The 15,012-nt window shown below is 37.5% G+C and overlaps 1 protein-coding gene across 1 annotated transcript in view; it reads left to right on the plus strand.

The window, feature by feature from the left end:
- LOC110288731 (cation channel sperm-associated protein subunit beta-like) overlaps positions 1-12,259 on the plus strand; it is a gene marked incomplete at both ends in the record, with an annotated part of 23,880 nt that extends 11,621 nt beyond the window's left edge. Inside the window, 2 exons of the mRNA XM_021154998.1 lie at positions 9,571-9,725; positions 12,105-12,259. Coding sequence (XP_021010657.1) covers positions 9,571-9,725; positions 12,105-12,259 — 310 coding nt within the window. The remainder of the gene's footprint in view (positions 1-9,570; positions 9,726-12,104) is intronic.
- Positions 12,260-15,012: the final 2,753 nt, after the last annotated feature.

A 15,012-nucleotide genomic window follows, 5' to 3' on the forward strand; every position in this document is an offset into this window, starting at 1 on the left:
GTTTGGAGGCTGATTATGGGATAGATCCCCGGGTATGGCAGTCTCTAGTTGATCCATCCTTTCGTCTCAGCTCCAAACTTTGTCTCTGTAACTCCTTCCATTGGTGTTTTGTTCCAAATTCTAAGATGGGGCAAAGTGTCCACCTTTTGGTCTTTGATCTTCTTGAGTTTCATGTGTTTTGCAAATTGTATCTTGTATCTTGGGTTTTCTAAGTTTCTGGGCTAATAACCACTTATCAATGAGTACATATTATGTGAGTTCTTTTGTGATTGGGTTACCTCACTCAGGATGATGTCCTTCCGGTCCATCCATTTGCCTAGGAATTTCATAAATTCATTCTTTTTAAGAGCCGAGTAGTACTCCATTGTGTTAATGTACCACATTTTCTTTATCCATTCCTCTGTTGAGGGACATCTGGGTTCTTTCCAGCTTCTGGCTATTATAAATAAGGCTGCTATGAACATAGTGGAGCATGTGTTCTTCTTACCACATGGAACATCTTCTGGATATATGCCCAGGAGAGGTATTGCTGGATCCTCTGGTAGTACTATGTCCAATTTTCTCAGGTACTACCAGACTGATTTCCAGAGTGGTTGTACAAGCTTGCAATCCCTCCAACAATGGAGGAAAGTTCCTCTTTCTCCACATCCTTGCCAGCATCTGCTGTCACCTGAATTTTTGATCTTAGCCATTCTGACTGGTGTGAGGTGGAATCTCAGGGTTGTTTTGATTTGCATTTCCCTGATGATTAAGGATGCTGAACATTTTTTCAGGTGCTTCTCTCCCATTCGATATTCCTCAGATGGGAATTCTTTGTTTAGCTCTGAGCCCCATTTTTAATGGAGTTATTTGATTTTCTGGAGTTCACCTTCTTGGATTCTTTATATATATTGGATATTAGTCCATTATCTGATTTAGGATAGGTAAAGATACTTTCCCATTCTGTTGGTTGCCCTTTTGTCTTATTGACGGTGTCTTTTGCCTTACAGAAGCTTTGCAATTTTATGAGGTCCCATTTGTCAATTCTCGATCTTACAGCACAAGCCATTGCTGTTCTATTCAGGAACTTTTCATCCTGTGCCCATATCTTCCAGGCTTTTCCCCACTTTCTCCTCTATAAGTTTCACTGTCTCTGGTTTAATGTGGAGTTCCTTGATCCACTTAGATTTGACCTTAGTAGAAGGACATAGGAATGGTGCTGGCACAACTGGCAGTTATCATGTAGAAGAATGCGAATTGATCCATATGTATTTTATACTTTTTATGATTACTGTGAAGGGTGATGTTTCCCTAATTTCTTTCTCACCCTGTTTATCCTTTGTATAGAGAAAGGCCACTGATTTGTTTGTGTTAATTTTATATCCATCTACTGCACTGAAGCTGTTTATCAGGTTTATGATTTCTCTGGTGGAATTTTTAGGGTCACTTATATATACTATCATATACTATATATACTACAGCTCCTGGTTTGGTTGATTCTTTGAATAGTTCTTTTTCTTTCCACTTGGTTTATTTCAGCCCTAAGTTTGATTATTTCCTGCCATCTACTCTTCTTGGGTGAATTTGCTTCCTTTTGTTCTAGAGCTTCTAGGTGTGCTGTCAGAATGCTAATGTGTGCTCTCTCTCGTTTCTTTTTGGAGGCACTCAGGGCTATGAGTTTTCCTCTTAGGACTGCTTTCTTGTTTCCCATAAGTTTGGGTATGTTGTGGCTTCATTTTCGTTAAACTCTAAAAAGTCTTTAATTTCTTTCTTTATTTCTTCCTTGACCAAGTTATCATTGAGTAGAGTGTTGTTCAGTTTCCACATGAATGTTGGCTTTCTATTATTTATGCTGTTATTGAAGATCAGCCTTAGTGTGGTGATCTGATAGGATACATGGGCTAATTTCAATATTTTCGTATCTATTAAGGTCTGTTTTGTGGCGGGTTATACGGTCAATTTTGGAGGAGGTAGCATGAGGTGCTGAGAAGAAGGTGTATCCTTTTGTTTTAGGATAAAATGTTCTGTAGATATCTGTTAAATCCATTTGTTTCATAACTTCTGTTAGTGTCTATGTGTCTCTATTTAGTTTCTGTTTCCAGGATCTGTTCATTGGTGAGAGTGGGATGTTGAAGTCTCCCACTATTATTGTATGAGGTGCAATGTGTGCTTTGAGCTTTACTAAAGTTTCCTAAATGAATGTGGCTGCCCTTGCATTTGGAGCATAGATATTTAGAATTGAGAGTTCATCTTGGTAGATTTTACCTCTGTTGAGTATGAAGTACCCCTCCTTGTCTTTTTTGATAATTTTGGGTTGGAAGTCAATTTTATTGATTATTAGAATGGCTACTCCAGCTTGTTTCTTCAGACCATTTGCTTGGAAAATTGTTTTCCAGCCTTTTACTGTAAGGTAGTGTCTGTCTTTGTCCCTGAGGTGGGATTCCTGTAAGCAGCAAAATGTTGGGTCCTTTTGTGTAGCCAGTCTATTAGTCTATGTCTTTTTATTGGGGAATCAAGTCCATTGATGTTAAAAGAAATCAAAGAAAAGTAATTGTTGCTTCCTATTATTTTTGTTGTTAGGGTTGGCATTTGGGTGGATTTTAATGACTACTTCTATTTTCTTAGGTGTTATGGGACTGTTTAGATAGTTTACCTGCTCTTGATTTAACTTTGGTATGTGGTATCTGTCTAGAAAATCATCCAATTCATCATAATTTTCCAGATTTGTTGAGAATAAGGTTTTGTAGTATGTTCTGATATATTTTTTAATTTCCTCAGTTTCTGTTATGTCTTCCTTGTCATTTCTGATTTTGTTTTTTGGATACTGTCTCTGTGCCATTTGGTTAGTTTGGCTAGGAGTTTATCTATCTTGTTGATTTTTCTCAAAGAACCAGTTCTTTGTTTGTTTGTCTTTGTATCATTTTCTTTGTTCCTAATTAGTTAATTTCAATCCTGAGTTTTTCTATTTCCTGGTGTATTCTCTTGGGTGTGTTTTCTTCTTTTTGTTCTAGAGCTTTCAGGTGTACTGTTAATTTGCTAGTATAGGATGTCTGCAATTTCTTCATGAAGGCACTTAGTGCTAAGAATTTTCCTGTTAATCCTGCCTTCATTGTATCCAATACGTTTGGGGTATCCTGTGTCTTCATTTTCATTGAATTCTAAAGTCTTTAATTGCTTTCTTTATTTCTTCCATGACCCCTTCATTATTGAGTAGAGAGTTGATCAGTTTCTATTAGTATGTGAGCACTCTATTCTTGTTTTCACTGATGTCTAACCATAGTCCGTTGTGACCTGATTGAATGCCTGGGATTATTTCAATCTTCTTGTGTCTGTTGGGGCTTGTTTTGTGTCCCATTATATGGTCAGTTTTGGAGAAAGTTCCATGAGGTGGTGAGAAAAAGGTGTATTCTTTTGTTTTAGGGTGAAATATTCTGTACATAACTGTTAAATCCATTTGGTTGATTGCATCTGTTAGTTTCACTGAGTCTCTGTTTAATTTCAGTTTCAATGACTTGTTTATTAGTGAGAGTGGGATGTTGAAGTCCCCACTATTTTTGTGTGAGGTTCCATGTGTTTTGAGTTTTAATAAAGTTTCTTTTATAAATGTGTGTCTCCTTGCATTTGGTGCATAGATGTTCAGAATTAAGACTTCTTTTAATGGATTTTTCCTTTGAGTATGAAGTGTCCTTCCACATCTATTTTGATTACTTTTGGTTCAAAGTCTATTTTATTGGATATTAGGATGGCGACTCAGTTTGTTTCTTGGGACCTTTTGCTTGGAAAAGTTTGTGGTAACTCTTCACCCAGAGGTAGTATCTGTCTTTGTTGAGGAGGTATGTTTCTTTGTCTTATGCAAAATGATGGATCATGTTTGCATATACAGTCTTTTAGCCTATGTCTTTTTATTGGAAAGTTGAGTGTGTTGAAGTTGAGAGATAGTAAAGGTCAATGATTATTAGTTCCTGTTATTTTTTTTGTTTTTGTTGGAGGTGATATTATGTGTGTGTGATTTTCTTCTTTTGAGTTTGTTGTGAGATGATTAATTTCTTGTTTCTCGGGTATACTATCCTCCTTGTGTTGTGGTTCTCCTTCTAGTATCCTATGTAAGGATAGATTAGTAGAAAGATATTGTTTAAATTTGGTTTGTTCTTGGAATATCTTGGTTTCTTCATCTATGGTAATTGAGAGAGTTGCTGGGAATAGTAGCCTGGAGTGGGCATCTGTGGTCTCTTAGGGTCTGCATGACATCTTTCTTAGGTCTTCTGGCTTTTTGTGTCTCTTTTGACAAGTCTGGTTTAATTTTAATAGGTCTGTCTTCATATGTTACTTAGCCCTTTTTCTTAAAGCTTTTAATATTCTTTCTTTGTTTAGTGCACTTGGTGTTTTGATTATTATGTGATGCAAGGAATTTCTTTTCTGGTCCAGTCTATTTGGAGTTCTGTAGGATTCTTGTATGTTTATGGCCATCTCTTCCTTTACATTAGGGAAGTCTTCTTCTATGATTTAGTTGAAGATGTTTTCCGATCCTGATCTGCCAGGGATGCAGGTAGAGGTGTAGACCAACAGGGCAATCTGTACTGCCTTGTTAAGTGGCCTCTCTTTCCTGTACTGTTCTTGTGAGAGTTTGGCATGTTCTATCTCTGACTCATTCTGTGAAATCTTTCTCTCATTCTTCATTTTGTCCACTTTGAATTAGAAGTCTTTATTAGTGATTAAAGGTTTATACTCAGGGTGTGTCTGTATTCCAGCCAGAGGGATTAAAGGTGTGTGAAGTGTCTGCATTCCAACCAGATCACAAAATCCAAGGTCTTTAGACATGATCCCTTGCCAGAACAATTTTGTAGCTGGATCAAAATTCCATTACACAAGGGTAGGAACATTAGGCTATAATGCTTGTGAAATTTTTGGACTTACACAAACCCACAAATTGAAAGTGAGTTTTTCATGCCTAGTATTCAGGATTTTGTTAGAGAGTCTATGGTTCTTGGAGCATTATCAGCCAAGGTGACAAAATTTCATTTTAGAAAGCACACACACACACACACACACACACAAACACATGCACACATACATGCACAATTTTGTAAAAGATAATATTATTCCTTATGACTTTTTCAGACATCAGTAATGTTATTGTACTTATCTTTTCTCCTTCTGTATTGGCTTTATCACTCATCCCAAATAATGTGCTTCTGTTTTTTCTCCTTCAAATCACTTCTACCTTGGTATTCCTCGGTCTATTGCTCTTCTTCATGTTCCCTTTCTACTTCCCTCATTCATGAATTTAATTATTTCAGGTAGTCTACTGATATATGAAGTTTGGAGTTAGGAATCATAGATGAGAAATAACATGCAGCTGCCTTTAAGATTCTAAGTTACCTCTCACACAATATCTTTTTGACTTCCAACCAGTTACCTGAAAATTTTAATTTATTTTTATTATATCTAATTGATATTCCATAGTGTATAGTTACCACATTTTTATTATCAATTTGTCAGTTGAATGACATTTGAGTTGTTTCCATGTCCTACCTAGTATGGATAGAGTAGCAATGACTATGGACAAACAAGTATCCATGAAATAAAATATAAAGTCTGCCATTGGCCATTCTGACTGCTGTAAGATGAAATCTCAAAGTAGTTTTAATTTGTATTTCATTGATGACTAAGATGTTGAACATTTTTAAATGTATTCTCAGCCATTTGTGTTTCATCTTTTAAGAACTCTCTTTAGTTATGTACACTTTTTTATTGGGTTGTTTTGTTGTTTTTGTGCTTGTGTGTTTCTATATGAAGTTGTAGATTGATTGTTTTCATCGTCTATGAGGCATTTATACTGGAATTTTAATGAGGATTCCATTGAATCTGTAGACTTCTTTTGGTAGGATAGCAATTTACACAGTATTAATTCAAGAGCATGGAAGATCTTTCCATCTGTTGATGTCTTTTTGAATTCCCTTTTTCAATGTTAAAATTTTTATTCTACAAATTTTTCACTTGCTTGGATAGAGTTATTCCAAGATATTTTCTAATGTGATGCTGTTGTGAAAGGTATTATTGTGAAATATCTGATTTTTTCCTCACTGTACTTGTCATTTGTATATAGGAAGGCTAGTGAATTTGTCTGTTGATTTTATATCCTGCTACTTTTCTAAAAGTGTTTATGAATTGTAGAAACTGCACATTATAATATTTATAATGTATTTATAATGTGCACAGAGAGAGAGAGAGAGAGAGAGAGAGAGAGAGAATAATGTTCATATCATCTTCAAATTGGAATACTTTGACTTCTCCCTCCCTTTTCTGATTTTTATCTCCTAGAAACATTGTGGGTTTTTATTATTATTATTCATTTTACAGTTCAACAGCAGTCCCCCTCCCTCCTCTTGCCTATCCCCTTCCCCACAAATTCCCCTCTTCCCTTTCTACTCATCCATTCCTCCTCAGTTTTTGTTCAGAAAAGGGTAATGGATATTACCAGCCATGGAATAGCAAGTTACAATAAGACTAGGTACCTTCTCTCCTATTGAAACAAGGCAAGGCAACACAAAAGGAGTGAACGGTCTTAAAGACATGGAACAGAGCCAGAGACAGTTCCTGCACCCAGTGTTAGGAGTCCCCGGAGAAGAAAAACTACACACCGGAACAAATGTGCAGAGAGCCTATTTCAGGCCCATGCAGACTCTCTGGCAGTTCAGTATCTCTGAGCCCCTATGGGCCTTGGGTATTTGTTTCTCTGAGTTTTCCTATGGTGTCTTTGACCCCTCTGATTCTTCCAATTCTTCCTCCCCTTCTTTTTCAGGGTACCCCAAGCTCCACCTAGTGTGGGGCTCTGGGTGTCTACATCTGTTTTGATCAGTTGCTGGGTGAAATATCTCTTATAATAACTGGGCTAGAAGCTAATATATGAGTATAGCAGACTAGAATTAGGAATCATTTCATGTATTTCTTTTCCATTCATGCTTGATTCTACTGTGGGACTCTGGGCAATCTAGCCTCTGCTTCCTGGCCTTCCAGGCAATGTGAGGCATGGACTCCCTCTCATGGCATGGGTCTCATACTGGACCAGTCATTGGTTGGCCACCTTTACACTAGCCCATCTTGTAGGCAGAAAAATTGAAGGGGGAAGGGTGTGTGCCTGTGTTGGTTTCCCAACCCCTCCAGTGGAAGTCTTTCCTGCTTCCAGAAAATGGCCAGTTCAGACTCCACATCCCCCTTCACTAGGAGTCTTAGCTATGTCACTCTCATCAGTTCCTGGAAATTTCCGTAGTCCTGGGTTTCTAGCTCATCTGAGAGATGCCTGCTTCCTCCCAGTTGTCTCTTATAGTACTCTCTCCCATCCTCCTCCTCCTACCTGATACCTCCTGTTCCACTCCCCATCCTTTCCCTTTTCCAGTCCCCTCTCTCATCCGCCTGCAATGTCTACTGTTTCTCCTTCTCAGGAGATTCACATGCCCTGTCCAACTTAAGCCCTTCTTGTTATATAGCTTCTTAGGGTCTGTAGATTGTAACATTGTTATCCTTTATTTTAGAGCTAATATCCACCTGTAAGTGAGTACATACCATGTTTATCTTTCTGGGTCTGGTATACCAAACTCAGGATATTTCCTAGTACGCTCATTTGCCTGCAAACTTCATAATGCCATTTTTTTTTATAGCTGAGTCATACTCCATTATGTAAATGTAAAACATTTTCTTTTTCCATTCTTCAGTTTGGGAACATCTAGATTGTTTCCAGTTTCTGTCTATTACAAATAAAGCTGCTGTGAACATAGTTGAGTAAGTCTCCTAGTGATATATAGGAACATTTTTTGAGTATATGCCCAGGGCTGGTATAGCTGGGTCTTGAGGCAAATGAATTCCCAGTTTCCTGATAACATGCCATATTGCTTTCTAAAGTGGTTGTACAAGTTTTCACTTATACCAGCAATGGGGGAGTGTTCCACTTGCTTCATGCCCTTGCAAGCATGAGCTGTCTCTTGAGTTTTGAACTTAGTCACCCTATTTCTGATAGAATTTCAGAGTTGTTTTGATTTGTATTTCCCTGATAACTAAGAATGTTGAACATGTGTTTAAGTGCCTCTCAGACATTAGAGATTAATCTGTTGAGAATTCTGTTTAGCTCTGTACCTCATTTTTTAATTGGGTTGTTTGGTTGGTTGCTGCCTAGTTTCTTGAGTTCTTTGTATATTTTGAATATCAGCCCTCTGTCAGATATAGGTTTGGTGAAGGTCTTCGCTCATTTTGTAGACTGTCATTTTGTTGTGTCTGTTCTAACTATCCCTAGTCCTAGGTCTGGAAGCCTTAGTACATCTTCTAATCTTCCAAGCTTACTCTTTCAATCTGTCTTCTCTCAGCTTCTGACTGCCCACTTGGCCTCATATAAACTTTTGGCAATATGTTCAAAGCTTCTGAATCCTTCTCATAGTTGAACTTGTTCTGTCTTCACCTGTGTCTAGCTCTTTCTCTTAGATTGTTTATGGAGAACTTCCATACATGTACCACAACCACTATACACACCCACAACCACCACCTCTCTCCTTCCCTCCTCTCCCCCTTTTTCTCCCCTCCCTCCCTTCTCTTTGCTCTTAAGTAGCATCTCTTCCTGTGATATTCAGGAAAATAGGGGGAACTAGAAAATGTTATACTATATGTAGTTACCCATGCCCTAAAAGAAAATTCCACATGTTCTGGATCTAACCTTCAAAGGTCAGGTTTATGTTTTACTTGGAATCTCTGCAAGATCAGGAATCTAGAAAAGGAGTGGGAATTAAAGGGTGTGGAGATAGTAGAAGATAAGATATGAAAGGGGAAGTGGAGGAATACTGGAGGTTAAAGGTGTAAGTGGAAATGGGAGTTTGAAAAACAAGGGAGCAGTACTTTGTAAGTTAATTTTAAATACAGTTTTAAAAAGGAACTTGTGTGCAGGTACCCTCTTCCCAGAATCACAGGATATTAAAGAAAAATCTTAGTGCTGAGCTTGGGACAACTCCTTGTGAGTGAGTCACTGGTCAGCAAGAAGCCCGACAGTCCCCATAACAACACAGGTTATTACCATTGCTCTCGGCCTACCATAGCCAGACAGTGAAACACTCTTTCTGAGAACACAGAACACTTTGGTTATAGGGCACAGAAATCAAGTTGAACCTGACTTGAAGATCTTCTAGGATTTTTGCCTTAAATAATATGCAACTCACTCTCTTTGGTATCAATATCCTAGTGGTAACTACTGATTATTCTTGTCAGCCTGAGCTTTTCTCATGGTTTCAACCTAGGCAGAAATCTAATTTGATAGCTTCGGGAAGAGGAAACACCACTAGGGTAACAAAACACCAACCTTCCATATCCTTTGATTAGACAACCCCTTTTTTTCTATACTATCCCCTACTTTAGTGAACATGAGCTATAATTAAGTGGAACTGCAAAAGACTTTCCAAGGATGTAACAGAGAGTAGCATGTATTTCACTACTTTAGTGGTCTCAGAGCCCTATTCCCACCCCTAATTTAAACAAATTTTTATAGGTATAATATAAAACTGCTTCTAGTTGTAGAACATCAGTAACAACAGGGTTCTATTTCTTTCCTAACAGGCTTAACTACATATAGTGAACTGGGGATATTAAAGGATGCCATTTTCACATTGTACTATGATCAATTGGGATACATACACAAACTGACACCAGAAAACTTTGACGCTGGTTCAAAACTTTTAGGGTATGGAAATTCTGGCAGTATTTTTGGAAAGGTCAGTTACATGTGTTCAAACTGCCTTCTTTTGAGAACAGATGGCACATTCTATGTGAACATTAATGAGAGGGTGTTTTCTTTTGTTTGGTTGGTTAAGTTGGTTGGGGTTTGTTGTTGTTGTTTTGGGTTTTTCATTTGTTCATTTGTTTGCTTGTATTTTGAGAGGGTATTTTCCATAATACATCACTTTTAAGGTTTTTAAATTATATGTGTGTGCATATAAGTACAGGTGTTTGTGCTAGGTATGCTGAGTCTACATTGAAGGTGAAGTTACAGGCAGTTGCAAGCCACTTGGCAGGGTACCTGTGAACCAAACTCAGGTCCATTGCAAAGATCAAGTGTGTGCTCCTAACAGCTGAGCTTTAGATCCATCAGGACAAATATTCTTTAGTAGAGGAAAATTTTATACACAACATTGATACTTCCAAGAACATTTCAAGAAGGATCGATCTCTTCCTAGATCAGTCCAGGCCTCTAATTTTGTGCCTAAGAGCATTTGCCATTCTTCTAGAGGGCCAGAATTTGGTACTTACACACAGAGTGACTCACAACCATCTATGACTATAGCCCCAGAATAATCAATACATATTTAAGACCTCTGAAAGCAGTAGGTACATATATCTTGTATGTATATGCACACTATGCTAGTTTGGGTCTGTCAATTTGACACAAACCTTCTGGGAAGAGAAATGTCACCTGAGAAATTGCCTACATCAGACTGGCTTGGAGTCAGGTCTTTGAGGCATTTTCTTAATTAATGATTATTGTGGGCAGTTACATCTAGAAGCATCCTTACATGGCCTCTGCTCCATTTCCTGCCTCCAAGTTCTCAACAAAAGTTATGTTCTTAATTTCCCCTTCTGGTATAATAGATATCATCTGAAAATTATTTCCTCCCCCCAGTTGCTTATGGTCAGCATTAGAAATTAAACAAGGACACATATTAGTTAAACAATCTATCCATATACGAGGCTAGGACTATAGATCAAGAGGGAAGTGTTTTAGCATCCTCTATCTGAGATGCACACACAAAGTAAAGAGGAATTCCATGAGAAGGGAACACCACCACATACCTGGGATCTGGGCTCTGGATTCTGCAAATGTACAAAGCAGATGATGTGAGCAACCTCCTAGACATAACCAACAAAAGCCATCCTCAGAATTTCACTAACATCACTGTTTTGCAGAAAGTGGCTTAGTTCCCTTCAGTGAAATTTGAAATTGTTTAGATGGAGAAACTATAGGGATTTCTATACTCTGGACAAGCTTGAAGAACTGACTCAAAAATATTATTTTTCCCTCCACACAAATGATACATGCATCCTCTCAGGAAAAAGTAACCACTAGCCTTTATTATGTGTCAGGCACTACTGTCAACTCTTCATCTTATAAGAGCCATTTGTCCTCATTTTCTTATGAGGTATGTGAGGCACACAGAGAGTAAATAATTACCCAAATTATGTGACAGGTGAGGTACTGGAATCAAGCTTTCTACTGAGGCAACTGGTTCAGGGTCTCTCCTATTAGACACCTTATTTCCCTATCTCTTTCATTCCTGTTGAGTACACAAAATTCAAAAGCTGAGAGGAAAACATGACAGAAATGTTTGTTGGAGTCAACATTTGATGGATATGGCTCCTAAAAAACTTTTGGTCCCAAACAAAACAGGTTGTACACTATTTACAACCCACACATACACTTGATATCCTAAGCAGCTGGTCCAACTCCAACAAACTTTTTGAAGCTGGTATTCATTTGTATTTTCACCCACTAAAAGTACCCCTAACTGTTCAATTCAGCATAAAAGAACTAGATATCAGAAATCTAGGTAAACAGTGCCTTAAGAGACAGTCTGAATATTCTGTAAGTTCAAAGAATGGGATATACTGGTGAAGACCAAAGCCAGAAGCTACAGGCACAGAACAGGAGACTCAGGGAGCAGAATTCAAAGGGAAGAAACTTTATTGGACCTTCCATGATAAAACTCCATATTGGAACCAAATAGAGCTCCAATTACAACTAGTCATGACAAGATCTTCTGTGATCAGGATGGTGTCACCATAGACAACACAACTCGAAAATCTGCACCTCCGGTCTCTTCACATACACCACTACACCCTCCTGCAAAGGTACAGAAACTTCAAACTGGGGTTTATTTATCAAACTTCTTTTTTTTCTGCACTGCAGAAAACTGAGTTTTCTCATTCACACATGTAGATATTCAATGCTATCCAAAGATCATATTGATATATTACTCTAATCAATAAGTAAAGCAGTATCATTTTGATATCAATGAGAAACAAGCATGCTATTTGAATACATTATATTTGAATCATTAGACATTCATCAAACAATGTTTCCTTTTCTCCAATTTCAGAGGCCTGATTTGGGATTTGAAGCTATACTAGTTCCACAATATATCTCTACCAAGGAAATGTTTTTCTTTGCACATGTACCTCTGACTATGCCTACCAACATACAGTGGCAAAAGAGATTTAAAACTATTCACCTGGGGAAAACAATAGAGTTCAGGTAATTAATGATTGTAGTTCATTAAAAATGTAGCAAGGTTAACAACCAAGAAAAAGTATCATATCTCTACCGGTCTCCACTCCACAGCAATGNAATATGAAGGAATAAACCTTCAGCATAAGTCTTGAAGGGTACAAATAATCAAGTATGTCTACCTGATGGCTGCTCAGAAAGAGAGGAGTTTATTTTTATTTTCTTTCTCTCTTTCTTTTTCCTTTTTTTTTTTTTTTTTTTTTTTTTTTTTTTTTTTGGTTTTTCNAGGCAGGGTTTCTCTGTGTAGCCCTGGCTGTCCTGGAACTCACTCTGTAGACCAGGCTGGCCTCGAACTCAGAAATCCACCTGCCTCTGCCTCACAAGTGCTGGGATTAAAGGTGTGCGCCACCACTGCCCGGCTTATTTTCTTGTAATTGATACAAAAGTAAAAGTTCTGTCATTTCCTTTTGTATAGCAACCTTTAATTCCCGAAATTCTTTTAATAGTTCTGGTGCATTTTGTACATGTTCCTTTATGCTTTCCTAGTAGAATTAGATACAATTATAAGTAAACCATCATATCATCAGCAAATGAATAACATTTCTTAGTATATTTTACCTTTTTCCTATTACATTTTGTAGGCCTAATAATAAACACCTTACATAAAAGATATCTTCTTTTTTGCTCCTGGTTTTTAAAGGAATATTTTAAACATTTCACCNTAACATGAACTCTTTTATAGTTTTTAAACCATTAAAATATAAAATATCTTTCTTGTTAAATGATTTGGTGATATGGTGGATGGAGAGATGCTGCACAAATATAAATATCTGAGGTCAGATCTTCAGCACACATGTGAATAAAGAGGCATGCAATGGTACACCTGAGATCTTGATTATGGGAGGCAGAGCGTCAAGAGAATCTCAGAGACATGGTAGCTAATCCGTGTAGTCCATTAGTAATCTCTAGTTTCATTGAGAAAGCCTGTCTCAAAACAAAGTTAAATGTGGTTGAAGCAATGGCTTAGTAATTCCGAGCTCATAATGCTCTGGCAGAAGGGCCCAAATTTTGTTACTAGTTTCATGTCCGCAAATGTTTGGATATTTGTTTTGAATTATTTTAAATGTATGTTAAGCTAATCCATAGCATTATTCCTTTAATTTTGGTGAATAATGTGAGTTATATTATGGATTCAATATTCCTGTTTTTATCATTTTGTGTTATCTATGCTGAACTTCTGGATTTAATCTGCTAACTTTTAGGACTTTAACATCTGTGTTCAAAAATGTAGTTTATCTACATTTTTTTCAGATATATTTTTTGCCCTTTAAATTTTTTATGGTCTGTTAACAAGATTATAAAAAATCACAAATATTGTTTTCTAGAAAAATCGTAGGATGGTAGTTTACTGTAAAAGTTTGCTTTTGGGAATGTTTTGGAACTTTATATACTTGGAATAAAGCCACTGATACAGCCAAGTATTGTGAATATTTTTGTGGGGAGTAAAATGTTTACTCTCGCCTTTTAGGAAAATTTCATATCTTAGTCTGAGAATTAAATTGACATAAGCTGAAGCAAATCACAAAATTTTACTTAGCAAAAGATTTATGTGGCATGGAAAACCTTACAAGAAAATGAAGAACGAATGTGGCAGCTCAAGTTGCATACTTTTCTTTTTCTAAGAAGTTATTTCTATTCTCTTCAGATTATGCAATGACCAAGTAATGATTTTTATCAAGCTTTAGGGGCAGAGAGGGGCCGCAAAAGTCTCCTGAGATCTCCATCACTTTCATGAGAGAATGTAAATAGGCTTACTTTTGGAAGTCTTTTGTGAATAATCACAACTGCTGTGACTTCAAGAGGGAAATGCCCATTTTATATGCAAGCAACAGAGAGTCCTACAACTTTACCCCTTTGGTTCTTACATTCTTTCCAGCCCTCCCTTTCCCAATGTTTCCTGAGCCCTAAAGAAGTGATAAAGCTTTGATTATCAGTTCCATTTGGGATGAGCACTGGTCCATGATGCCATTAACAATAGTCATTTATTATCAGCACTTTGGAAAGTTAAAGGTCTGTGTGCTAGCTACATCACTGCCTCACATTTAACTAGCTCATACACACACACACACACACACACACACACACACACACACACACACACACAACTCAGATCCACCTACCCAAAGAATGTTGCTGCCTGCAGTGCAATGAGCCTTCCTACATCAATTAACAATAAAGACAGTCACCTACAGACATGCAAATGGGTTTTCCTCTCAGATGAGTCTAAGCTGTACCAATTTAGTCATCAAAACTAGCTAGAACAGGAGGCTGGAGAGTTAAGTGTTTAAGAGCATTTGTTGCTCTTCCAGAGGAAACAGATTTGGTTTTCAGGTGTTGAATGCCTTCTTCTGACCTATAGCAGTACCAAGGACACATGAGGTGCACACATACCCATGCATGCAAAACACTAATACACATAAACAAATATATATCCTAACTAGAATAAACTCTGATGATATAAGTACCACAGAGCCCTAGCTACCTCTTTTTTAAAATTTTTATTTATTAGGTATTTTCTTTATTTACATTTCAAATGCTATCCCAAAAGTCCCCTATACCCTCCCTCAGCCCTGCTCCCCTACCCACTCACTCCCAATTCTTGGCCCTGGCTTTCCCCTGTACTGGAGCATATAAAATTTGCAAGACCAATGGGCCTCTCTTCCCAATGATGGCCGACTAGGCCATCGTCTGCTATATACGCAGCTAGAGACATGAGTTCT

The sequence above is a fragment of the Mus caroli genome, unplaced genomic scaffold (assembly GCF_900094665.2).
Source record: "Mus caroli unplaced genomic scaffold, CAROLI_EIJ_v1.1 scaffold_14806_1, whole genome shotgun sequence".
In the NCBI taxonomy this organism is placed as follows: Eukaryota; Metazoa; Chordata; class Mammalia; order Rodentia; family Muridae; genus Mus; species Mus caroli.